At 38.8% G+C, this 27,464-nt stretch overlaps 1 protein-coding gene across 1 annotated transcript; it reads left to right on the forward strand.

Moving 5' to 3' along the window:
- The first annotated feature begins 551 nt into the window (after positions 1-551).
- On the forward strand, positions 552-19,003 carry LOC135480183 (band 7 protein AAEL010189-like). The gene is made up of 9 exons (XM_064759949.1): positions 552-633; positions 1,874-1,979; positions 4,159-4,274; positions 5,649-5,721; positions 6,139-6,221; positions 13,384-13,587; positions 14,145-14,200; positions 16,199-16,277; positions 18,734-19,003. The coding sequence occupies exons 2-9, from the start codon at positions 1,961-1,963 to the stop codon at positions 18,938-18,940; spliced, it is 837 nt and encodes a 278-aa protein (XP_064616019.1). The 5' UTR covers positions 552-633; positions 1,874-1,960; the 3' UTR covers positions 18,941-19,003.
- The last annotated feature ends 8,461 nt before the right edge of the window (positions 19,004-27,464 follow it).

The following is a 27,464-nucleotide window of genomic DNA, read 5'->3' on the forward strand; positions in this document are numbered from 1 at the left end:
ACATCATCAAGGAATCTCGGACATATGCTGCCTAGGAAAGAATTGATCCATATACGTTGTGCTTATGAGAAATCGACAGATGAAAAACTCCGTGACGCACCGCATCAGGTTTTTTTTTAAATGGAGGGCGCTCTGACATTGGTTTGGGGCCACTCTTGGCTGAACAAAATTATATATATTATGTTAAATGTAATCAAACCCATAAAACAGCGAGTCCGACATTATATATACCGGTACACAGATTACAATGACCAAGAAAAGAACAAGCCCACACGTACACCTACGACAGAGCGATATGAACATGCCTTTTTTTTTTTTTTTTTTTGCTTTTTTGTTTTGGCTATAGGAAAAAGGGAATAAAAACTGTTTTTGTAACGATGGCAAATTGTTTTCCCACGACATAGCCAACCAATTCATTTTAAAACGGTGATATTTGAAACAACATTTTCCTTGAAGACATACCACGAAGCATTTGAATTTGGCGCCATCTATCGCTTCATTTTCTGGGACATTACACACATTTGATGACGTCAGATGCCCGACCTGGGGAGTGTTTCTGCAGCATCATTTTTCGCTGAAGATAAGCTAATAAAGGAGTGTACAAAAGCCGTTATACAACAACATTCTCAGTTTGTAAGTATTTTGCACTGAAGAAATTGGACCGTTATGTAAACATTTGAAAGAGAGAGAGACGTTTCAGTCATTGAAGTATACCTTTGTGTGTAAATATCTTATAACGTACATCTACATATGAAGCAACGACTCGTACACAGATACTCAATTCCAGTCTGTAGGCCCAAAGTACATGTATTTTACAAGGCCCGACCTATCCCAGTATTATCGAATTTCCAATTTCGCAGGAGTAATTAGTATTCAAGGATATCTTGAATTTCAGAAATGTGAATTTTCAACTGATTAATTAACCGAGTTTTTTTAAGTTCAGTGAAATAAGGATCATCGAGGAATCACTTTATTAATGGGGGTCAAACATGCAGTATGCGTATTAATTATTTTTTGCCATTTTTAGTAGATTTAAAGTTTAGAAGATTAACTTTTTCTTGTTAGCTCTAGCTGCTGTTAAAAGGGAATAAACTTTTCATGCCACAGCAGCCAAAAGTACATTTTATGCTGATTCATGATTTTTTCAAATTGAATAAAATGCCGATAAAAATTGAGGTCCACAGCACATTTTTTTTGACCATATTGAACAATCTGAATCACATTGAGGTCTCCGATTCTCTTTAGCTGCTAAACATGTTTTGAATGCTACATTCAGGGTTCACAATTAAAGGTGCATGAATGCATATAGTCTATAAATATAGGAAGTTATAATTTCCCAAAATTGACCCCAAAATTGCTGTCACAATTTTTTTTAATCTATCCCTTGATATTTCCACGTTAAACATTAATATACTTGTACTATGAAATCTGTTACCGTCCGATACTACAAATCTTCAACTTTTTCAACCACTAAAGCACCTTTTTCAGTTGAATTTATGCCTACAATTGTTATGAAAATGAGGCCATAATCGATTTGTTTGTGTCATTAAATATGCAAGCTTTCTAAAACTGTGCAAATTGTTTCCCTACATCCCATAGTTCTCTCAGAATGTTTACAAAATATTGGTTGCAGGGGCGGCTAAAAACGTTGAAGAATTAGGGTATATCGTGTAAGCCTATTCAGTGTGGAGCAAAAAGTTCACCATTGAAGTTGAACCTGGATGCTTTCTTTATTTATAAAAAAGAAATTCCAAAAAAAAAACCTAATATCTTTGGAATCTCCTTGAAATGGCTGGTCAGATCATGCGTACTATAATGACGAGGATGTAATCATACATGGATGCGATACAATCACATATACATCTTGTTTCAGATAGCTGGCTGTGATGAAAGCTTAATTTTGACTTGTTCAAAATCTGCCAGTGGAAGCATTGCCAGAAGTTAAAATAATTTCATTGCTATGGATAACCAACAGTCAGGTAGGGGAATTTTCAGTGTTGACTTCCTGAAAACGCTATACCAGTATTTTATTTGTTATGTCATTTATTTACCAATGCATGTGGTGCTTTATGGACAATCCACAACCATCCATATTCCAAGATGAGGTTGCTGGAAGACATTCCCATGAGCTGGAATTGACTTTTCTGATTATAATAGATCTACATGTATAAATAATAAGGATATAACAAGCCTATATAGCCTAATTTCCTAATCTTTTACAAATATGCTGTGTATAAAAGCCTTAAACAGTTTTACCCATGCTTGAATAATTTTGTACAGTCTGCCTAGTTTCTCTTGAACTGGGTTGAAACCTGTTTAAATATAATTCAGTGAGAGACAGATTAGTTGTTTATTATGTACATTATATATTGGCCTGTTTAATGTTAGTCATGTGTAGGCTATATACTTGTACAAAGCAGCAAATTGCAACATAATGGCTGAAAACTTCATGTTCACTGAAAGAAGAGTTTTATCATGGTTGTGAAAAAAAATTGAATACGGTATGGTATTAATACCATTGTGCGAGTAGATTTTTTTCTTTGAGAGGATTTTCTCTATTTTTGTTGCAATAGTTTGATGAGAGGATCAAGGTTGATGATTGGCTCAAAAATGCACTGCAAATTAACCATCCGAAAAATGACATTTTTATCTGCATTGAGAGATATTTATTAAAACCTCTCAAACTTTAAGATGTAAGGCAGCAGACCATGGTCGGAGAATCATGCCCTTTGTTCAAACTTTAGATGCTGTTTCAAATCCAGCCAGATCGCTGTGAGGTAAAGTAAATGCTGGCTTTCTCTACGTCTGAAAGTCTTCTAGCAACCTGCGGAATGGGTCATGGGTTTCCCCCAGGCTCTGCCTGGTCACCTGCAACCATGAATTTATGTGCGGCTGCTACTGCTTCGGTGGCCTAATGGTTAGAGCATCTGCCTCGAAGTCGGGAGACCCAGACTCCGGTCGGGTCGGGTCGGGTCGGGTCGGGTCATACCAAAGACTTTAAAAATGATACTTGTTTTACCTTGCTTGGCACTCAGCACTGAGAAATTAGCTAGAACAAGGAAGCAGGACTGGTTGGCCACGTGTCAGTAAAATGTGACTCGCTCGGTGGGGTGTTATGTCTGGTGCCATCGGCATGATACTTCTGTGGTGGCAACACTTTGGCGGCATGGACTCAAGAAGACGTGCACAGTATATGTGCACACCCCTAATTACTCCTTGTCATCATATGACTGAAAAATTGTTAACTACAGTGTTAAACCCCAAGTATTCCTTCATTCACTCATTCATTCATATGTGGCTGTTTGTGCAGTGTTAATACATTCACATCACGTGGCAAAAAGTGGTCAGTAACTTACCAAGGGCTGGTTGTTTATATGCCAGGCACCCCCAGTTTCCTCTACCCATCAGCCTGACAACCATGGTACAATTCTGGAGTATGGTCTTTGGCAACAGTCACATAATCTGTAAATATGTATTGAAGATCAACCCAGTTGATTCATTCCATGACTAGTATGAGTTAAAATGTGTCTTTAAATATTGGATGAACCCAAATAAATGCCAAAGCTACTATACAGTGCATTCTAAAGCAGATCTAAAGCCCAGCATATATTCATTATATGTACATTCAGCCAGATCTTTCAGTCAACAATGATGTGTGGGAAAGTATATATCAGGTATGAACAGTTCTTGACTATCTACATCTAATTGTGGGTGGACGCATGGGCCATCATGCATCCACCCACAATCCTGGATTTGGTTGAGGTCAGAATTAAAAAAGGTTGTTGGTTTTAGCCTTTTTGGGTTACCCGAAACAAACAAAGTTTTAGTTTATGTTTAGGCCTGAACTTAGTGACTCAAGTGTAAGTTTGGACCTGAGTAAATTATCTACGTGGTACATGTAAGTACATGCATGTATATGTATCTGCCATGACATACATCATGCTGGCTTCCTCTCTGGTCTTAAGTGGGAAGGTTTGCCAGCAACCTGAAGATGGTCGTGGGTTTTCCTTGGAATCTGTCTTGTTTTTTCCTACCATAATTTTGGCCGCCACACTGTACATCATGATGCTAGTGAAATATTTTTGAATACGGTGTAGAACACCAGTCAAATCAATACGTAGATGTAATTAAATAGTCTTCCACTTGCTTTTGCCTCAGGTAACCGAGCAGAGGATGACGGCCAAGACAGAAACATCTGTGAATATGTCTATATTTTCTTCTCTCTCCTATGTATGCTTCCACTGCTCCCCTTGATCCCAGTTCTAACTCTGAGGGTGAGTCAGCTAATACGATGGCCTACAGAATGTGAATTTCCTAATATTTTGTCTAAAACAGTGCATTTGTAGAGACAACATGATGTCATATGATAAAACATTATTTAAATGCTGAGACATTTTTTCAGTAGGATAACCGATGACCTTTCTAAAATCAATAGGAAAAATAAGCAACTTATGTGAAATTAGCTATGCATGGAAAGTCATTTGGTTTTTGGGTCATTTAGAATATGTAGTTAAAATGTTTGATATTTGGAGCTCTTCACATTTATGACCTTGACAAAATGGAGATTATCTAATATGATTGAAATTGTGAAATATATTAGATTTCAATAAATTTGAAATTTTTAAGGGAAATTGACATTTTGGTAGTAGGCCTGTCCAATCTTTGATCAAAATGGCCTAAGCCAACTGTTTTACTGATCTGGGTCAAGTACATGAAAAATTTTTTAGCTGATTTTGATGCAATAGACTCTCTTCCCTCTCTTCAAACAATCATTTATGTGTGTAAAATTATGAATATTTCAACGATACATAGTCATTCTAGTGATGACCTTTTGGGACCAATATAAAGCCATCATTTTCATTTAGAGCTCTTAAAAAAAAGTGAATGACCAAACACTTTGACCCCTAGCTGTTATTACAATTACATGGGTCAAACTGTTAGGTCATTTACTCATCTTTAAGAGCTCAGAATAATATTTATTTACTTATTTATTTGATTGGTGTTTTATGCCGGCGGCCAGCATTATGGTGGGAGGAAAACCGGGCGGAGCCTGGGGGGAAACCCACGACCATCCGCAGGTTGCTCAGAGACCTTCCCACGTACAGCTGGAGAGGAAGCCAGAATGAGCTGGACTTGAACTCACTGTGACCGCATTGGTGAGAGGCTCCTAGGTCATTACGCTGAGGCCCCGCCAGAATAAGATTGATGATCTTTATTTTATAGATCAAGTCTAGGTCATCACAAAGATAAATTACACAAGGTGACCATTTATGGGCCATATAATGAAAAAGTCATGATTTCAGACTCATAAGTGATCGTTTGTTGTATTTAAATCACATCCATGTTGTTTGGCAATATATGTTGACGTTTTTTTTATGGCATTTAGAATTTCAGTTGGATAACATACCTAACATATAGATCACAACCTCATTTTTTTTCAGTGAGCGAGGTTTTGGTACAGGTACTAATAGAGTTATCAAGCAAAATATGTTGTACTACCAGAATAAAATTTTAATGTGAGTTTTTAAATTGAAGTAGATTCCTGTAGTTTTGGTGTATGACAGTCATGTCAAGAATTGAATTCCCCTGAAAAGTAGAGAAGTGCACGTGTAAACACCCAAATAACAGAATTGTCTGATTGTTAACAGACTGTACAGGAGTATGAGAGGGCGGTGATTTTCCGTCTAGGGCGTCTGGTTAGTGGAGAAGCCAAAGGGCCAGGTGGGTCATAACTAGATGATGTATGTGACATTTCACCACCATCTGGAGCATTGTTAATTTAGTCTAATGTTCTCATGATCATTCATGTACATGAACAATAGAGATGTTGATTGAGTAAGTGTGATACTTTTTAATGTTAAAAAAAGATATGTGTCATTTTAAAACAAATCCGTTTTGATATGCCAGTCTCACATATTTATGTGCATGTGTTTATATTATTTTAGGTCATTGCAGGAACATGTCATTATGAACAATTGATTATCAAACGTATGTGCTGTTTCAGTCTGACAATCTAGTTGGATATTGATTTATACATACACGTACACAATGATATTTACTTCAGTTATTTAATTTCTTTCTGCTCTAGATCTGTAATGATTATATGCGCTTGGTTAATTATGTATCTTATGTTTCAAGGTTTGTTTTTTATCATCCCTTGTATTGATGAGTTCAAACGAGTTGACCTGAGGACACAAACATATGATATCCCACCACAAGAGGTAAGATAAGGTGACATATAATACTTAATGTCTCAATTATCAGTGTACTTGAATTACATTCTTTTAATCTTAGGGATATTATACAGCATACAACATTGTTCTTAATCTTACGTGGCTGTAAATTCTGACAAATGACAATTAAGGTGAATGGCTGTAAATTCTGACTAATAACAGTTAGAGTGAAAGGCTGTAAATTCTGGCAAATAACAATTAGGGTGAATGGCTGTAAATTCTGACTAATAACAGTTAGAGTGAAAGGCTGTAAATTCTGGCAAATAACAATTAGGGTAAAAGACTGTAAATTCTGGTAAATAACAATAAGGGTGAATTCTGACATGAAAATTATGGTGAATGGCTATAAATTCTGACAAGTGACAGGTTGAATGGCTGTAAATTCTGACAAAAATAGCAATTAGGGTGAATAGATGTAAATTCTGACAAATAGCAGTTAGGGTGAATGGCTGTAAATTCTGACAAATAGTTAGGGTGAATGGCTGTAAATTCTGACGAATCACAGGGCGAATGGCTGTAGTTTCTGACAAATGACAATTAGGTTATTCACAAGACAGGCAGCATTGTAAGCTTTGAAAGAATTGGAGATACATCACAGAGAATATGTGTGAGAGGGATGGTGAATCACAAGACCCAAGAGTGACAGTTTATAATGAGAATTAGCGTCTCTTGGAGGTACGTCATAGAGAACATTCGTGACAGGGACGGTGAATCACGAGACCCAGGTGTGACAGTTTATAATGAGAATTAGTTTCTCTTGGAGGTACGTCATAGAGAACATTCGTGACAGGGACGGTGAATCACAAGACCCAGGTGTGACAGTTTATAATGAGAATTAGTGTCTCTTGGAGGTACATCATAGAGAACATTCGTGACAGGGACGGTTAATCACAAGACCCAGGTGTGACAGTTTATAATGAGAATTAATGTCTCTTGGAGGTACATCATAGAGAACATTCGTGACAGGGACTGTGAATCACAAGACCCAGGTGTGACAGTTTATAATGAGAATTAGTGTCTCTTGGAGGTACATCATAGAGAACATTCGTGACAGGGACGGTGAATCACAAGACCCAGGTGTGACAGTTTATGATGAGAATTAGTGTCTCTTGGAGGTACATCATAGAGAACATTCGTGACAGGGATGGTGAATCACAAGACCCAGGTGTGACAGTTTATGATGAGAATTAGTGTCTCTTGGAGGTACATCATAGAGAACATTCGTGACAGAGACAGTGAATCATAAGACACTGGTGTGACAGTTTATAATGAGAATTAGTGTCTCTTGGAGGTACATCATAGAGAACATTCGTGACAGGGATGGTGAATCACAAGACCCAGGTGTGACAGTTTATAATGAGAATTAGTGTCTCTTGGAGGTACATCATAGAGAACATTCGTGACAGAGACGGTGAATCATAAGACACTGGTGTGACAGTTTATAATGAGAATTAGTGTCTCTTGGAGGTACATCATAGAGAACATTCGTGACAGGGACTGTGAATCACAAGACCCAGGTGTGACAGTTTATAATGAGAATTAGTGTCTCTTGGAGGTACATCATAGAGAACATTCGTGACAGGGACGGTGAATCACAAGACCCAGGTGTGACATTTTATGAGAATTAGTGTCTCTTGGAGGTACATCATAGAGAACATTTGTGACAGGGACTGTGAATCACGAGACCCAGGTGTGACAGTTTATAATGAGAATTAGTGTCTCTTGGAGGTACGTCATAGAGAACATTCGTGACAGGAACGGTGAATCACAAGACCCAGGTGTGACAGTTTATAATGGGAATTAGTGTCTCTTGGAGGTACGTCATAGAGAGCATTTGTGACAGGGATGGTGAATCACAAGACCCAGGTGTGACAGTTTATAATGAGAATTAGTGTCTCTTGGAGGTACATCATAGAGAACATTCGTGACAGGGACGGTGAATCACAAGACCCAGGTGTGACAGTTTATGAGAATTAATGTCTCTTGGAGGTACATCATAGAGAACATTCGTGACAGGGACTGTGAATCACGAGACCCAGGTGTGACAGTTTATAATGAGAATTAGTGTCTCTTGGAGGTACATCATAGAGAACATTCGTGACAGGGACGGTGAATCACAAGACCCAGGTGTGACAATTTATGATGAGAATTAGTGTCTCTTGGAGGTACATCATAGAGAACATTTGTGACAGAGACGGTGAATCATAAGACACTGGTGTGACAGTTTATAATGAGAATAAGTGTCTCTTGGAGGTACGTCATAGAGAACATTCGTGACAGGGATGGCGAATCACAAGACCGAGGTGTGACAGTTTATAATGAGAATTAATGTCTCTTGGAGGTACGTCATAGAGAACATTCGTGACAGAGACGGAGAATCATAAGACCCAGGTGTGACAGTTTATGATGAGAATTAGTGTCTCTTGGAGGTACATCATAGAGAACATTCGTGACAGGGATGGTGAATCACAAGACCCAGGTGTGACAGTTTATGATGAGAATTAGTGTCTCTTGGAGGTACATCATAGAGAACATTTGTGACAGAGACGGTGAATCATAAGACACTGGTGTGACAGTTTATAATGAGAATTAGTGTCTCTTGGAGGTACATCATAGAGAACATTCGTGACAGGGACGGTGAATCACAAGACCCAGGTGTGACAGTTCATGATGAGAATTAGTGTCTCTTGGCGGTACATGCTAGAGAACATTCAAGACAGGGACGGTGAATCACGAGACCCGGGTGTGACAGTTTATGAGAATTAATGTCTCTTGGAGGTACATCATAGAGAACATTTGTGACAGGGACTGTGAATCACGAGACCCAGGTGTGACAGTTTATAATGAGAATTAGTGTCTCTTGGAGGTACATCATAGAGAACATTCGTGACAGGGATGGTGAATCACAAGACCCAGGTGTGACAGTTTATAATGAGAATTAATGTCTCTTGGAGGTACATCATAGAGAACATTCGTGACAGGGACGGTGAATCACAAGACCCAGGTGTGACAGTTTATGATGAGAATTAGTGTCTCTTGGAGGTACGTTACAGAGAACATTCGTGACAGGGACGGTGAATCACAAGACCCAGGTGTGACAGTTTATAATGAGAATTAATGTCTCTTGGAGGTACGTCATAGAGAACATTCGTGACAGGGACGGTGAATCACAAGACCCAGGTATGATAGTTTATAATGAGAATTAGTGTCTCTTGGAGGTACATCATAGAGAACATTCATGACAGGGATGGTGAATCACAAGACCCAGGTGTGACAGTTTATTATGAGAATTAGTGTCTCTTGGAGGTACATCATAGAGAACATTCGTAACAGGGACGGTGAATCACGAGACCCAGGTGTGACAGTTTATAATGAGAATTAGTGTCTCTTGGAGGTACATCATAGAGAACATTCGTGACAGGGACGGTGAATCACAAGACCCAGGTGTGACAGTTTTAATGAGAATTAGTGTCGCTTGGAGGTACATCATAGAGAACATTCGTGACGGACGGTGAATCACGAGACCCAGGTGTGACAGTTTATAATGAGAATTAATGTCTCTTGGAGGTACATCATAGAGAACATTCGTGACAGGGACGGTGAATTACGAGACCCAGGTGTGACAGTTTATAATGAGAATTAGTGTCTCTTGGAGGTACATCATAGAGAACATTCGTGACAGTGACGGTGAATCATGAGACCCAGGTGTGACAGTTTATGATGAGAATTAATGTCTCTTGGAGGTACATCATAGAGAACATTCGTGACAGGGATGGTGAATCACAAGACCCAGGTGTGACAGTTTATAATGAGAATTAGTGTCTCTTGGAGGTACATCATAGAGAACATTCGTGACAGGGATGGTGAATCATGAGACCCAGGTGTGACAGTTTATAATGAGAATTAATGTCTCTTGGAGGTACATCATAGAGAACATTTGTGACAGGGACTGTGAATCACGAGACCCAGGTGTGACAGTTTATAATGAGGATTAGTGTCTCTTGGAGGTACATCATAGAGAACATTGGTGACAGGGACTGTGAATCACGAGACCCAGGTGTGACAGTTTATAATGAGAATTAATGTCTCTTGGAGGTACATCATAGAGAACATTCGTGACAGAGACGGTGAATCATAAGACACTAGTGTGACAGTTTACAATGAGAATTAGTGTCTCTTGGAGGTACATCATAGAGAACATTCGTGACAGGGACGGTGAATCACGAGACCCAGGTGTGACAGTTTATAATGAGAATTAGTGTCTTTTGGAGGTACATCATAGAGAACATTCGTGACAGAGACGGTGAATCATAAGACACTGGTGTGACAGTTTATGATGAGAATTAGTATCTCATGGAAGTACATCATAGAGAACATTTGTGACAGAGACGGTGAATCATAAGACACAGGGGTGAAAGTTCATTTTAAGAAATAGTGTCGCTTACAGGTATATCACAGAGAAAATGTAGTGCAGGGTTGATGAATCATCAGACACATGTGTGACAGTTTGATAAGAAAGTGTCGCTTAGAGGTATATCACAGGGAATATGTGACAGGGATATTGAATTAACCAACACAGGTGTGACAGTTTATTATAAGAATTAGTGTCTCTTAGAGGTACATCGTAGAGAACATGTGTGACAGGGACGGTCAGTCATAAAACACAGGTGTGACAATTTATTATAAGAAACAGTATCTCTTAGAGGTACATCACAGAGAACATGTGTGACAGGGACGGTGAATCATAAGACAATGGTGTGACATTTTGATAAGAAAGAGTGTCTCTTAGGGGTATATCACAGAGAACGTGTGACGCGGATAATGAATCATAAGACACAAGTGTAACAGTTGAATACGAAATAGCGTCTCTTAGAGGTATATCACAGAGAATGTGTGACACGGATAATGAATCATAAGACCCAAGTGTAACAGTTGAATACGAAATAGCGTCCCTTAGAGGTATATCACAGAGAATGTGTGACGCGGATAATGAATCATAAGACACAAGTGTGACAGTTGAATAAGAAATAGCATCTCTTAGAGGTATATCACAGAGAATGTGTGACGCGGATAATGAATCTTAAGACACAAGTGTGACGGTTGAATATGAAATAGCGTCTCTTAGAGGTATATCACAGAGAATGTGTGATACAGATAATGAATCATAAGACACAAGTGTGACAGTTGAATAAGAAATAGCGTCTCTTAGAGGTATATCACAGAGAACGTGTGACGCAGATAATGAATCATAAGACCCAAGTGTGACAGTTGAATACGAAATAGCGTCTCTTAGAGGTATATCACAGAGAATGTGTGATACAGATAATGAATCATAAGACCCAAGTGTAACAGTTAAATAAGAAATAGCGTCTCTTAGAGGTATATCACAGAGAATGTGTGACACGGATAATGAATCATAAGACCCAAGTGTGACAGTTGAATAAGAAATAGCTTCTCTTAGAGGTATATCACAGAGAATGTGTGACACGGATAATGAATCATAAGACCCAAGTGTGACAGTTGAATATGAAATAGCGTCTCTTAGAGGTATATCACAGAGAATGTGTGATACAGATAATGAATCATAAGACCCAAGTGTAACAGTTGAATAAGAAATAGCGTCTCTTAGAGGTATATCACAGAGAATGTGTGACACGGATAATGAATCATAAGACCCAAGTGTGACAGTTGAATAAGAAATAGCTTCTCTTAGAGGTATATCACAGAGAATGTGTGACACGGATAATGAATCATAAGACCCAAGTGTGACAGTTGAATATGAAATAGCGTCTCTTAGAGGTATATCACAGAGAATGTGTGATACAGATAATGAATCATAAGACCCAAGTGTAACAGTTGAATACGAAATAGCGTCTCTTAGAGGTATATCACAGAGAATGTGTGACACGGATAATGAATCATAAGACCCAAGTGTAACAGTTGAATACGAAATAGCATCTATTAGAGGTATATCACAGAGAATGTGTGACGCGGATAATGAATCATAAGACCCAAGTGTGACAGTTGAATACGAAATAGCGTCTCTTAGAGGTATATCACAGAGAATGTGTGATACAGATAATGAATCATAAGACCCAAGTGTAACAGTTGAATATGAAATAGCATCTCTTAGAGGTATATCACAGAGAATGTGTGACACGGATAATGAATCATAAGACCCAAGTGTGACAGTTGAATACGAAATAGCGTCTCTTAGAGGTATATCACAGAGAATGTGTGATACAGATAATGAATCATAAGACCCAAGTGTGACAGTTGAATACGAAATAGCGTCTCTTAGAGGTATATCACAGAGAATGTGTGATACAGATAATGAATCATAAGACCCAAGTGTAACAGTTGAATACGAAATAGCGTCTCTTAGAGGTATATCACAGAGAATGTGTGACACAGATAATGAATCATAAGACCCAAATGTGACAGTTGAATACGAAATAGCATCTCTTAGAGGTATATCACAGAGAATGTGTGACACGGATAATGAATCATAAGACCCAAGTGTGACAGTTGAATATGAAATAGCATCTCTGAGAGGTATATCACAGAGAATGTGTGACACGGATAATGAATCATAAGACACAAGTGTGACAGTTGAATAAGAAATAGCGTCTCTGAGAGGTATATCACAGAGAACGTGTGATGCGGATAATGAAGCATAAGACCCAAGTGTGACAGTTGAATACGAAATAGCGTCTCTTAGAGGTATATCACAGAGAATGTGTGATACAGATAATGAATCATAGGACCCAAGTGTGACAGTTGAATACGAAATAGCGTCTCTTAGAGGTATATCACAGAGAATGTGTGATACAGATAATGAATCATAAGACCCAAGTGTAACAGTTGAATACGAAATAGCATCTCTTAGAGGTATATCACAGAGAATGTGTGACACGGATAATGAATCATAAGACCCAAGTGTGACAGTTGAATATGAAATAGCGTCTCTGAGAGGTATATCACAGAGAATGTGTGATACAGATAATGAATCATAAGACCCATGTGTGACAGTTGAATAAGAAATAGTGTCTCTTAGTATATCACCATGTGCTTGCATCTGAAGAGCATGTGCTGTAAGTCATCAATCAAACCTGCATTCAAGAGATAATGTGGTGTATTTTGCATATAGATTTTGACAAAGGACTCGGTGACTGTAGCAGTGGATGCTGTGGTGTACTACAGGATACAGAATGCCATTTCGTCCCTGACAAATGTTGAGAATGTTCACTTGTCAACAGGGCTTTTAGCTCAGAGCACACTTAGGAACACGCTGGGGACGAAAAGTCTGGCAGAGATTTTGTCACAAAGAGATGAGATCAGTGACGCCATGCAGGTAAACATGCCATTGCTGATACAGGTAAATAACCTCAAATTTGGCTTGTGAGAAAGTCGCACGTTTTGCAAGATTTAATTTGTGGAGATTTTACTGATCTCAGAAAAGTGCATTGAGATTTGATAAGTAGTATGATTTTCTACTGGTCAAATGTTTCAGCACCAAAAAGTCAACAGTTTTATCTCTGCACTTTGTTGGGCAGAATTTCAATATACAGTTTATTGCATTGATTTGAAACAATAGTGATTAATCATGACATGGCTTGGCCATAATGGCATTTCTTACGGATCAGGTTTGAGTATCAGGTTGTTTCATCCATTTTCATCAATATCGTTGCGTTTTTTGTTGTTTTGTACTCAGTTTTCGAAACTGTTTCAAAACAGTTCATCATATTACAGATGGTTATACCACTGGGCTTCTGTTCATTGATCTCTTACATTTACAGTGGTGCTATTCCGACTAACTTCTTGAACATCCATTGATGATAAATTGCTATTCGTTATACTGCCTCATTGCCACCTTATTGTGCACATCTGATAACTTGCTTATGTTTATAGGCATCTTTGGATCAGGCCACTGACCCATGGGGAGTGAAGGTGGAGAGAGTTGAACTGTGAGTGTTTGGTGGTGTTTTCATATATCTTCTTTCAGTAAAGTGAAAGACAGCACACCTGACTAATGTTTATGTCCATCGAAAGACCATTCAAAGTATCTTACACCGGCATTAAATATGTTTTAGATTTTTTCAACTTGGTAAAAGTTTGGTGAAACTTCGTCTTGACACAGCTTAAGCACCTCTCCATTATCGAGGGCAAGGTGACGTCACGCTTACTCTAGCTGTCTAACGTCGAAGTTATTTTCCGTATTATAGCTAAAGCAGTAGCCTGTGGCCAATAAAACTTGTGAACTTACGCGATGAAGGTTCAAGTTATAAATAGATTTCTCGGAAATTGAACCTGCTGGAAGGATATTTCTTCCACTACTTGAACTGTTGATACAGTAAGCCTGCTATATCATTTACAGTTTAAGTAGCCTGCAGATGCACGGCCGGGGTATTCGGGGTTCAGGTTGTAGCCTTGGGAGGGGTTATGCTCGTGATTTTGACCTCTGTTAAATGTTTACAAAATTATGATAGGATTGTTGTACAACTAGCTTCATGCTCAATTCTGAAACAAATAGAAATAAATCTAGGCATTCTCTGAATTTTACGCTTCAGCTTTGTGGCAGTGGCTTCTATTTATTTATTTATTTGATTGGTGTTTTACTCCATACTCAAGAGTATTTCACTTATATGACGGCGGCCAGCATTATGGTGGGAGGAAACAGGGCAGAGCCCAGAGGAAACCCATGACCATCCGGAGGTTGCTGACAGACCTTCCCACATACAACCGGAGAGGAAGCCAGCATGAGCTGGACTTGAACTCACAGAGATCGCATTGGTGAGAGACTTCTGGGTCATTACACTACACTAGCGTGCTAACCAACTGAGCCATGGAGGCTTCTCAGTGGATTCTAAGATGAGAGCAGAGATGACCTAGTCATCATGGACGTCAGAGAAAGCACTTCTGCTTGAACACGGCATGTCAATAATTTTACAGCATTAAAAAAAATCATCTCTTGCATGCAAGAAAGAGAAAGGATTCTAATAAACTTAGAGAAACACATTAAACCATAAAATTTAATTAATTTTAAGCATTGTCTAGAGAGATGCCTTTTTCTCATACCCATCAACCTTTGGCATCCCTGATGAATTTTTCACTGACTGATATTTTTTATCTAGAAACTGCTGACTAAACGGTAAAATGAACCACAAAAAATGTGTTAGTAAAATTTGAACATCGTGTCTAAGAAGGCCTAGGGTCTGCTGGGGCCGAGATGGTATGCTAGTCTGTCTGACATGATTTGTGATACTATCATTGAATGTTACATGGCTTGTAAACTAATTTTATGTGGTGCCTAAATGACACAGACCCACAACACTGTGGGACATGGCCCCGGCTATGTGTAACTAATCTGTTGTAAACGATCTCAAAATGATGTCTTATGCATTAGTTATGTGTTATCAGATGTCACTTCATGGAGTGAATGGGTAAAGGCTTTGTCACAGCTTAGGCTGCAAAATAACGTGTTTGATTGGATAAAATTCTCAGGATATTTGCCTTGAATCACACCAGCCATTTGTACAGTACTGAAATTTTGTTGTACATGTTATTCAGGGAAATCTCATTAAAATAATAAAGTATGATGCTTTGCAGAAAGCTTGAGAATCCTGCTTTCAGTTGAAATATGTTTTGCAGTCTCATCCTTTAAGTTAATCTTTCAGTGTTCAGTATGAAACTTCATGCAGTCGACTTAATTTACATTTCTATTCAAGGATGTTTGAGCTTATTCTGGCTCGGGACTAGGCCATAAAATCATGGATAAATTAAACCTCATGATTAGGATGAGTTTTGTTGTACTAAACTAATGGTACCATTTGATAAATTCATACAAATAGTATTTATGTGTGTTGGAAGCCTTTTTAAAACTTTACTTCACATTGAATATCGGTGGGCCTTTGCAATAAAAACTGCACTAAGTTGTTTAAAGTGGATGTCCATGTCATTGACAGTAAAGATGTGCGCCTGCCTGTGCAGTTACAGAGAGCTATGGCTGCAGAAGCGGAAGCTGACAAAGAGGCCAAAGCCAAGGTAAGAGAGATAACTCAAAGATTTATTTATTTATTTATTTGATTGGTGTTTTACGCCGTACTCAAGAATATTTCACTTATACGATGGCAGCCAGCATTATGGAGGGTGGAAACCAGGCACAACCATCCGCAGGTTGCTGACAGGCTTTCCCATGTACGGCCGGAGAGGAAGCCAGCATGAGCTGGACTTGAACTCAGAGTGACCGCATTGGTGAGAGACTCCTGGGTCATCACAAACTCTCAAGGAGAGTAAGAGATTAATTTTCACACAAAGAAATCAAGGCTAAGGCAAGAGAAGTGATTCTCAAACAAACAGGTCCAGGCTAAAGTAAAAAAGTAAAGAGACAAAAATGCCAAAGCTAGGGTGCAGTGATCTCTCATACAAAGGGGTCAACACAAAGGTGAGAGAGAACTCTCAGTCAGAGAGGTCAAGACTGAAATAAGAGAGATAACTTTCAAAGAGGTTACACGAAGAGAGATCTCTCTCAGGTTTAGGTAAGGGAGAGAACTCTCAGACAATGTGACCAAGACCTATGCTAGAAAGAGAACTCTCAGACAAAGAGCTAGGCCAAGGCTGAAGTACATGTATTGGGAGGGTAAATTTAATGCTAAACTTTTTCTGGGTGTTAATTTTACCTACTGTTTCTCACTGCTTCTTGAAATCCTTGAAAGCACATGTACCTTCACAAGGTTTTCAGGGCCTCAGAATTCCTGGAGAGAGTTTTGTTTTGGTAAAAGTTGGTGAGAGTATAATGTTCTAGATTATTCAATGTTGCTACAGCATTATGTTCAAAATAAATGAGCGTAACTACCAAAAATCCTTTACTACATGAAGGATTATGTTTAAAACAAATGCTTCTTGAATCTTAAAAATATTTGAAAATATTAGATCTTTTTTACATACTTGAAAATCATTCCTAAAAATATTTTCTTTTAGGGGTGGGGAAGTTGTATAAACAGGGAACATTGTATTAAAATGCTGTATTTCACCTAAAGTTTAGTATCTGGCTTTATTCTGATTGATTTCTCCATCTTTATAAGGACACTTCAGTTTGGTTGATTTCTTATGAGAAAGACTTACAGGATTAGTGCCCAGATTTAACTACCGGTTCTAATTAAAAAGATTATAACCTGTTTAAACAGTATATTACCGAGAGGGCTTCTGAGAAACGTAATAATGACTTAATTTAAATCCACTGGAAACAATACATTTACTGCCCTAGCCGATATCCAGCCAGCTGCCCAGTATAGCAGTGTGGCTCAGCGGGTGACGTCACAGATGACCAAACCAAGTCTAATAACCAAGTTCCCAATAACCTGGGAATTTGTATGAATGCATTGTCATTTTCGAGATGGACTCTAGCTACACAGACACTGACAGAAATAAATGTACTGGCGTATCAATTTGAATTCGTAGTGGACGACGTTGATGTTCCGATTTATAACACTGACATCTCTAACCAGACTTCAGATTCCAGGTTTTGAGACTTTGAATCTGATACTTGTACAGGCATTTCCAACCACACTGGCAATACTTGCTGGTAACCTATAGCTTTATCCTGTGTTACAGTCTGTACAGTCTGTTTATCTTCAAATTTAATATTTATTTACTATTCTTTTCCTCTGTCCACTTAATTTCAGCATTTGTTTAATGTTTTCAGCATTCTGAATAACCTATGCCTATAGGGGCATATAATCACGTACAATATAAGAAAAATGTACAGTATGTGGACATTGCATGGCGTTAATGTACAGAAATTTGGTGTCTATCAGCTTTCAGTTCAGTTAATAGTATTTTATAACTACTGTTGTGGAAGGTGGCATTGTGGAAGTTCAGCTGAATTCCTCTCGTGACTTTCAACTGTAAAATGACGAGAGTGATAGGGCCAACAGGTGTTTTTGGTGGGTACAAAATCATTCTGCCTTGTGCAGTAAATCCATGCTTTCCTGAGGGCCAAATCGTCTGGAAATTTGAAAAAAATTAACTGCAGGGTTCTTCAACCTATTTTTGATAACCCTATTCAAAACCAGCAAACCATTTCTCAGAAAAAGTGCGATATGCTTGTTGTCACTCTTGTAGCTTTTTTTAACACTGAATTACATGGCGAAGCTCTGACAGCTCGTAAAGGTTGGACTAAACATATGATGTAATTCGGTGGAAACTGCCGAGTATTGGTGGAAAAATTCTTAAAAACCAGCCTAATTATCTTGTGATTTTAAGAACCAGATTACTCAGAGTAAGGTACCCTTTTTTCAATATTTTTTACACTCAATTTAACAATATATACAGGGGTAGCTAATTGTGAATAAATAATAAATCTAGACACTAATCCTTTAAGTGTTCGCATTAAAAGTATTATTTTAAGGACTGTGTGCCTCTAAAAGTGCATTTTTACATAGCAAAATTCAGGTGAAATACAGGAATATCCTACATTATCCATATACATGTTTTTGTAGATTATTGCAGCTCAGGGTGAGCAAGATGCTTCTAAAGCCCTGAAACATGCGGCTGACGTCATCCAAGATTGTCCGGCAGCTCTTCAGCTGAGATACTTGCAGACCCTTAACTCTGTTGGCAGCAAAAAGAATGACACCATCATCTTTCCCCTGCCATTAGAGCTTCTCAGGACAATGATGCGTGCCACGCCCACACATGCGCATTGAGAGGGAGCCAAGTGCAGTGTTTGACAGTGGGAATCTGTCACAGTCTCTTCATGACACTCTTGTGTCAGTAACAATCATCAACATATTTCTCTGTAACAAGACATTCATTTAATCGTTTGAATCTGTTATGAAGTGTGCATGGAGAACAAGCTGTTAAAAACACTGCTCAGATGCTCAAACCTCACAGACCAAACTGTGAAAACACTGCTCAGATGCTCAAACTTCACAGAGCAAACTAAAAACCCTCCTCAGATGCTCAAACCTCACAGAACAAACTGTTAAAAACACTGCTCAGATGCTCAAACCTCACAGACCAAACTGTGAAAACCCTGCTCAGATGCTCAAACTTCACAGAGCAAACTGTGAAAACCCTGCTCAGATGCTCAAGCCTCACAGAACAAACTGTTAAAAACACTGCTCAGATGCTCAAACCTCACAGACCAAACTGTGAAAACCCTGCTCAAATGCTCAAACCTCACAGAACAAACTGTTAAAAACACTGCTCAGATGCTCAAACCTCACAGACCAAACTGTGAAAACACTGCTCAGATGCTCAAACCTCACAGACCAAACTGTGAAAACCCTGCTCAAATGCTCAAACCTCACAGAGCAAACTGTGAAAACCCTGCTCAGATGCTCAAACTTCACAGAGCAAACTGTGAAAACCCTGCTCAGATGCTCAAACCTCACAGACCAAACTGTGAAAACCCTGCTCAGATGCTCAAACTTCACAGAGCAAACTAAAAACCCTGCTCAGATGCTCAAACCTCACAGAACAAACTGTTAAAACCCTGCTCAGATGCTCAAACTTCACAGAGCAAACTAAAAACCCTGCTCAGATGCTCAAACCTCACAGAACAAACTGTTAAAAACACTGCTCAGATGCTCAAACTTCACAGAGCAAACTGAAAACCCTGCTCAGATGCTCAAACCTCACAGAACAAACTAAAAACCCTGCTCAGATGCTCAAACCTCACAGAACAAACTGTTAAAAACACTGCTCAGATGCTCAAACATCACAGACTAAACTGTAAAAACCCTGCTCAGATGCTCAAACCTCACAGAACAAACTAAAAACCCTGCTCAGATGCTCAAACCTCATAGAACAAACTGTTAAAAACACTGCTCAGATGCTCAAACCTCACAGAACAAACTAAAAACCCTGCTCAGATGCTCAAACCTCATAGAACAAACTGTTAAAAACACTGCTCAGATGCTCAAACGTCACAGACTGTGAAAAAAACCTGCTGAGGTTTTAGCCGTTTAAAATGCTGTAATAATTGTTATGTGCCCCGATACATAAAACTGTACGTGTTGCTGGTTTGTCCTACTTGCAGATTGGTATAATCTGACCAACTCACAGAATTTAAAAGAATTTAGACAAAAAAAAAAAAAATGTTCCAAAATTTTATACAAGAAATCATTCAAATCATTATAATTCATTCACATATCTACTGGGCAAATTTGGTATCCATACATCCCATCATTGTGCACAGTTTCATGGTACCAATTAAACCTTTGATGGCCACACTAGTAAGACAATTACTTTGACAAGCTACTGTTTATGGTAATGATCGTTTAGATTAGTATTTTTGCCCACAGTTATCTTACTCCCTGTGCACTCTTGTCAAGGTTTAACATCATTCATTGTCAGTCCAGTCATTGTAAACTTACCCCAGTATAATGTGATCATTCATTGGCATTCTACATGTACTTATCCTACCCTTCTCCTAGTTTAACATCATTAATTGTGATTCTACTCTCTTATTACCCTTGTCATGGTTCAACATGATTCACAGCCATTTTACTCTCATTATATGTGTACCCTTGTAAGTTTAATACCATTGTCATTCTACTCCCTCTACACTCTTTCCCTAGTTTAACATCATTACCATTCTCTTCCCACTGCACTCTTTTCCCAGCTTAACATCATTGTCATTGTACTCCCACTGCACTCTTTGCCCAGTTTAACATCATTGTCATTCTGCTCCCACTGAACTCTTTCCCCAGTTTAACATCATTGCCATTCTACTCCCACTGAACTCTTTCCCCAGCTTAACATCATTGTCATTGTACTCCCACTGCACTCTTTCCCCAGTTTAACATCATTGTCATTCTGCTCCCACTGAACTCTTTCCCCAGTTTAACATCATTGTCATTCTACTCCAACTGCACATTTTGCCCAGTTTAACATCATTGTCATTGTACTCCCACTGCACTTTTTCCTAGTTTCACATCATTTATTGGAATTCTGCTCTCATGTAACATCTCAGTCTAGCATCGTTTGCCATTCTACTTATCCTACTCTTGTCCCGATTTAACATCATTGCCATTCTACTCATCCTACTCTTGTCCCGATTTAACATCATTGCCATTCTACTCATTGTACTCTTGTCCCGATTTGACATCATTGCCATTCTACTCATCCTACTCTTGTCCCAATTTAACATAATTGCCATTCTACTCATCGTGCTCTTCTCCCGATTTAACATCATTGCCATTCTACTCATCCTACTCTTGTCCCAATTTAACATCATTGCCATTCTACTCATCCTACTCTTGTCCCGATTTAACATCATTGCCATTCTACTTATCCTACTCTTGTCCCGATTTAACATCATTGCCATTCTACTCATCCTACTCTTGTCCCGATTTAACATCATTGCCATTCTACTCATTGTACTCTTGTCCCGATTTGACATCATTGCCATTCTACTCATCCTACTCTTGTCCCAATTTAACATCATTGCCATTCTACTCATCGTGCTCTTCTCCCGATTTAACATCATTGCCATTCTACTCATCCTACTCTTGTCCCAATTTAACATCATTGCCATTCTACTCATCCTACTCTTGTCCCGATTTAACATCATTGCCATTCTACTTATCCTACTCTTGTCCCGATTTAACATCATTGCCATTCTACTCATCCTACTCTTGTCCCGATTTAACATCATTGCCATTCTACTCATTGTACTCTTGTCCCGATTTAACATCATTGCCATTCTACTCGTCGTACTCTTGTCCCGATTTAACATCATTGCCATTCTACTCGTTGTACTCTTGTCCCGATTTAACATCATTGCCATTCAACTTATCCTACTCTTGTCCCGATTTAACATCATTGCCATTCTACTCATCCTACTCTTGTTCCAATTTAACGTCATTGCCATTCTACTCATCGTACTCTTGTCCCGATTTAACGTCATTGCCATTCTACTCATCCTACTCTTGTTCCGATTTAACGTCATTGCCATTCTACTCATCGTACTCTTGTACCGAGTTAACATCATTGCCATTCTACTTATCCTACTCTTGTCCCGATTTAACATCATTGCCATTATACTTAGCGTACTCTTGTCCCGATTTAACATCATTGCCATTCTACTTATCCTACCCTTGTCCCGATTTAACATCATTGCCATTCTACTCATCCTACTCTTGTTCCGATTTAACGTCATTGCTATTCTGCTCATCGTACTCTTGTCCCGATTTAACATCATTGCCATTCTACTCATCCTACTCTTGTTCTGATTTAACATCATTGCCATTCTACTCATCGTACTCTTGTCCCGATTTAACATCATTGCCATTCTACTCATCCTATTCTTGTCCCGATTTAACATCATTGCCATTCTACTCATCCTACTCTTGTCCCAATTTAACATCATTGCCATTCTACTCATCCTACTCTTGTTCCGATTTAACATCATTGCCATTCTACTTATCCTACCCTTGTCCCAATTTAACATCATTGCCATTCTACTCATCGTACTTTTGTCCCGGTTTAACGTCATTGCCATTCTACTCAATTTTTGTGCCAGTTTAAGGTCATTGCCACTGTACTCATCACACTCTTAAACTTGCCCCAGGTTAACGCCATTGCAGTTGTGATTGTGCTTATCCTAATGGTGACCAAGTTTAATGTCAGTGCCATTCCACTCATCCTACGCTTTCCCCAGTTTAATATTATTGCCATTCTACTCATTTTCATTTGACAGCTTCTTAATTGACATGTATGTTCAAAGTTTTTTTCGTCGTCATATGACTGATTAATTGTTGAATACGACGTTAAACCCCAAGCACTCACTCACTCACTCACTCACTCACTCACTCAGAGTTTATTTGTCAACATCTCTGAATAAAATCACATGGTACAGCTCAGATGTACCTCAAGTATACCTCAAGTAGACCTTATAAGGGTAAGGGCAGAGATGCTGATCTGATCACTACGTTGATCTCTCAAACTGGCCAGAGCTAATTTCTTATCATACTCATATTTTTAGACGTGTCTGTCAATGCTCAACTGCATTGCCTTACTTATCGGAGATTTGTCTGTTAACGAACAACTCCATTGCCTTTCTCATCCCATAGTTGTTGGCTAATGATGACTCCATGGCCTTACTGATCTCATAGTTGTCTGCTGATGGTCTACCCCATTGCATTACACATCTCATCATTGTCGGCTAATGATCACTCTATGGCCTTACTGATCTCATAGTTGTCTGCTGATGGTCTACCCCATTGCATTACACATCTCATCATTGTCGGCTAATGATCACTCCATGGCCTTACTGATCTCTTAGTTTTCTGCTTATGAGCACTCCATTACCTTTCTCATCTCGTACATGTAGTTTGCTGATGATCAACTCCATTGCCTTACTCATCTCATAAATGTAGTTGTCTGCTGATGATCAACTCCATTACCTTTCTCATCTCATACATGTAGTTTGCTGATGATCAACTCCATTGCCTTACTCATCTCATACATGTAGTGGGCTGATGATCAAATCCATTGCCTTACTTATCTCATAAATGTAGTTGTCTGCTGATGATCAACTCCATTACCTTACTCATCTCATACATGTAGTTGGCTGATGATCAAATCCATTACCTTACTCATCTCATAAATGTAGTTGTCTGCTGATCAAATCCATTACCTTACTCATCTCATAGTTGTCTGCTGATCATCAACTCCATTACCTTACTCATCTCATACATGTAGTTTGCTGATGATCAAATTTATTGCCTTATCTCATAAATGTAGTTGGCTGCTGATCATCAACTCCATTGCCTTACTGATCTCATAGTTATCTGCTGATGATCAACTCCATTGCCTTACTCATCTCATACATGTAGTTTGCTGATGATCAAATCCATTGCCTTACTCATCTCATAAATGTAGTGGGCTGATGATCAACTCCATTGCCTTACTCATCTCATAGTTGTCAGCTGATCAACCCCATTACCTTACTCATCTCATACATGTAGTTTGCTGATGATCAAATCCATTGCCTTACTTATCTCATAAATGTAGTTGGCTGCTGATGATCAACTCCATTGCCTTACTGATCTCATAGTTGTCTTCTGATGATCAACTCCATTGCCTTACTCATCTCATACATGTAGTTTGCTGATGATCAAATCCATTGCCTTACTCATCTCATAAATGTAGTTGGCTGATGATCAAATCCATTGCCTTACTCATCTCATACATGTAGTTTGCTGTTGATGATCAACTCCAGTGCCTTACTCATCTCTGTTGTGATACCTCACCACTTGAAACCTTTCTCATTTGTGTAGATGTAAATTATGTTGCCTAACTGAGGTTTCACTTTTAAGCACTTGACATAATTCTATTTGTCTTTTTTTATAATTGTTGTAGTTGAACAGATTATGTGTAGTGATTTTCTTGCATTTAGTTTTGACGATGTACTGAAATATTTAAGTAATAAGATTACCACATGTTGCTATTAAAAGCCAAATGTTGCTTGTTCCAATTTCTAAAAAATTCTTTTTGTTGTAACTCATCTTTGTGTGCAGGTTGTTTTTGATGTTCTTTAATAAAACCAATTGCACGCTTCCATGTTAACAACCAAAAGCATGTGTCTTTTATTGGAATACCCCAGAGCAGATTAGGCTATCCTGGCTGGCTCATGAATGCAGTGGGTAACTATCATTTTGTGTACATGAGGTATTCAGGCCTCAATCTCGAGTTCAACCTTGAGGTGAAGCGTTAAGTCGATGGGTGTGCCAGTTACCTGGTGAATGAATGAATGAATGATTATGGCTTAACGCCACATCGGCAGTATCTCAGCCATATCGTGGCGACAGTTACCTAGTGAAGGGCAGTGGTGTTTGTCTGGGCTCTGCCAGTTACCTGGTGAAAGGCAGTGGGTATAAACCTCAAATCATATATGTACATGAATACCCTTTCTTTTTCCTCAACCTTTTTCGCATTTCGCATAACTTTTAATGCAATTTATGCATATTTTTAATTTAATTTTGGATAAAAAAGAATCCAATGGTTGAATTGACCAGTTTGAGCGCTTCACAAAAAGCATAATCTGATCAGTCAAAATAGAATAATGCCTTCAGAATATGCTTGAACAAACGCCTTGCAAACATTGCAGAATTACAGTACATGTAGATGCAAGCAGGCCCTTGAATCATGGCTACCTGGCTTGGTTGTATACCGGAGGATTGAGACTATGCGTCATTACATAGACATGGTAAGAACGGAGGGCGGAAAGCGAGGGTTACCACAGTCAAAATCATCGGCCATTCCCAGTTTCCTGCTTCAATAAAAATTGTCCAATTTTTCACTAAAACTTTCGCCATCTTGTTCATTAAATAAAAATTATCCGATTTTTCCGTAAAACTTTCGTCATCTTGTTGATTAAATAGAAATTATCCGATTTTTCACTAAAACTTTCGCCAGATTGTTCATTAATAATTAAGCCTACAGGGCCCAGTTGTTCAAAAGTGTAAGTGTATTAGCCGTTAAAACCGATATTAACTTTAGTATGGACTGAAATTCCATTAGTTTTGTGTTAGGCCAAGAATGGTGTTAAGATTTAAGCCTGGCTAAACTTTTAATATACTTTTGAGTGAATGAGTGCTTGGGGGTATAACGTCGTACTTAACAATTTTTCAGTCATGTGACGACGAAAAAATCCTTGGAGATCATGTAATGTGCCTCCTTGTTGCAGGGCGGATTTCCACCGCTCTTTTATCTAGTGCTGCTTCACTCCAGACGCCTTACCGAAGGCAAGTAATACGCCCCGCCCCATGCCATTATACTGATACGGGTCAACCAGTCGTTGCGCTATCCCCTGTATAATATACTTTTGAACAACCAGCACTATGTTCTGTCTGCACCATCATCCTCGCCGCCACCCCCCCCCCCCCCCCCCGCCAACCCCCACCGCCCGTTCTTGTCACATTCAGATTCCCCCGCTCTCGCAAGTCGTGACCAGTGACGTCTAATCAATTGCAATTAACAGCGGGCATGTAAATTTGCTACTACTAACGCATTTACTTGAACAATTAGAATAAAACTCTGACTGAGGTAAACACCATGTTTCGCCGGTTACGTGTAACCATCCGCCAGCTATCACACTGTCGTCGCTGCTCTGTCTCTTGTCTATGCTGTACGTCTTATATAATATATTGGTGACAACAGAAAGCTATTTAGAAGTCAAAAGATGAAACTTGTAACTTCAAAGTAGAATGAGTTTACTACATTCCAGGTTCAAGTTACAAGTTAACTTTTAACTTTTACAACTGTTACTAATAAGCTGACTTAATGAGCTGATGACGCTCTTTCGTACAGTCAAACCATCCCAGAAAACCATTCATCTGCCATTATATATATATATATATATATATATATATATATATATATATATATATATATATATATGACGTACATATCTCTTCTTCGTGTGTGTAAAAATTTTGATTCTCTTAACTTCGCGACAAAATGGAAAAAAAACAACAACAAAACTCATTACTAGAGTACAAACACGACAGCCGACGGCCCTACGCTGGGGTCGATTGTTCAAAAGTGTAAGCCAGGCTTAAATCTTAGTACAATCTTGATCTAATATAAAACTAATGGCACTTAGTGCAGACTAAAGCTAATATTGGTCTTAACCGCTAATACACTTTTGAATAACTGGGCCCAGTGGTTTCTTCCACCGGGAAAACCGACTGTTATCGTATCAGTAAGCCTGGCGTCAAGTAGCATTCCACCCGTCAGCCGAAAGAGACATGGTATAAACAATGACATAATATTCTAGTTCGCCCTTTCTGTCAACATCAGACTTGTACCTTCTGCCATATGATCCCCGGTATATCAGACTAAACCAGGATATGGTTATGACCTTTAACCTAAGCATAAACCACCAGGTTTCCTGTTTCTCTTTTCCTAACCTAGCTGTAGAAATGGACCCTGTCTGATTCGTGTAGACGCTGCTGAAACATGTGCCGGTCTGGCTAGACCACATGTAGTCCAAGGCCAGTTACATCCAGTGTTAACAGTTTAAACGATCTCAAAATGAACATAAATGATTTGAGCCCTCCGTCCTCGCTTAGCGTACATGTTATACACTCTTCGCTTCATTTTGCGAATATAGGCCTAGCGTACACTAAACAAATACTCTGTTAAATTTATCAGAAAGTCTGTTGTCTGAGTGAAGTTGAATGTATTCTGCTATTGAAGGGGATTATTCTGTTAAAT

This window comes from Liolophura sinensis, chromosome 13 (genome assembly GCF_032854445.1).
Source record: "Liolophura sinensis isolate JHLJ2023 chromosome 13, CUHK_Ljap_v2, whole genome shotgun sequence".
Lineage (NCBI taxonomy): Eukaryota > Metazoa > Mollusca > Polyplacophora > Chitonida > Chitonidae > Liolophura > Liolophura sinensis.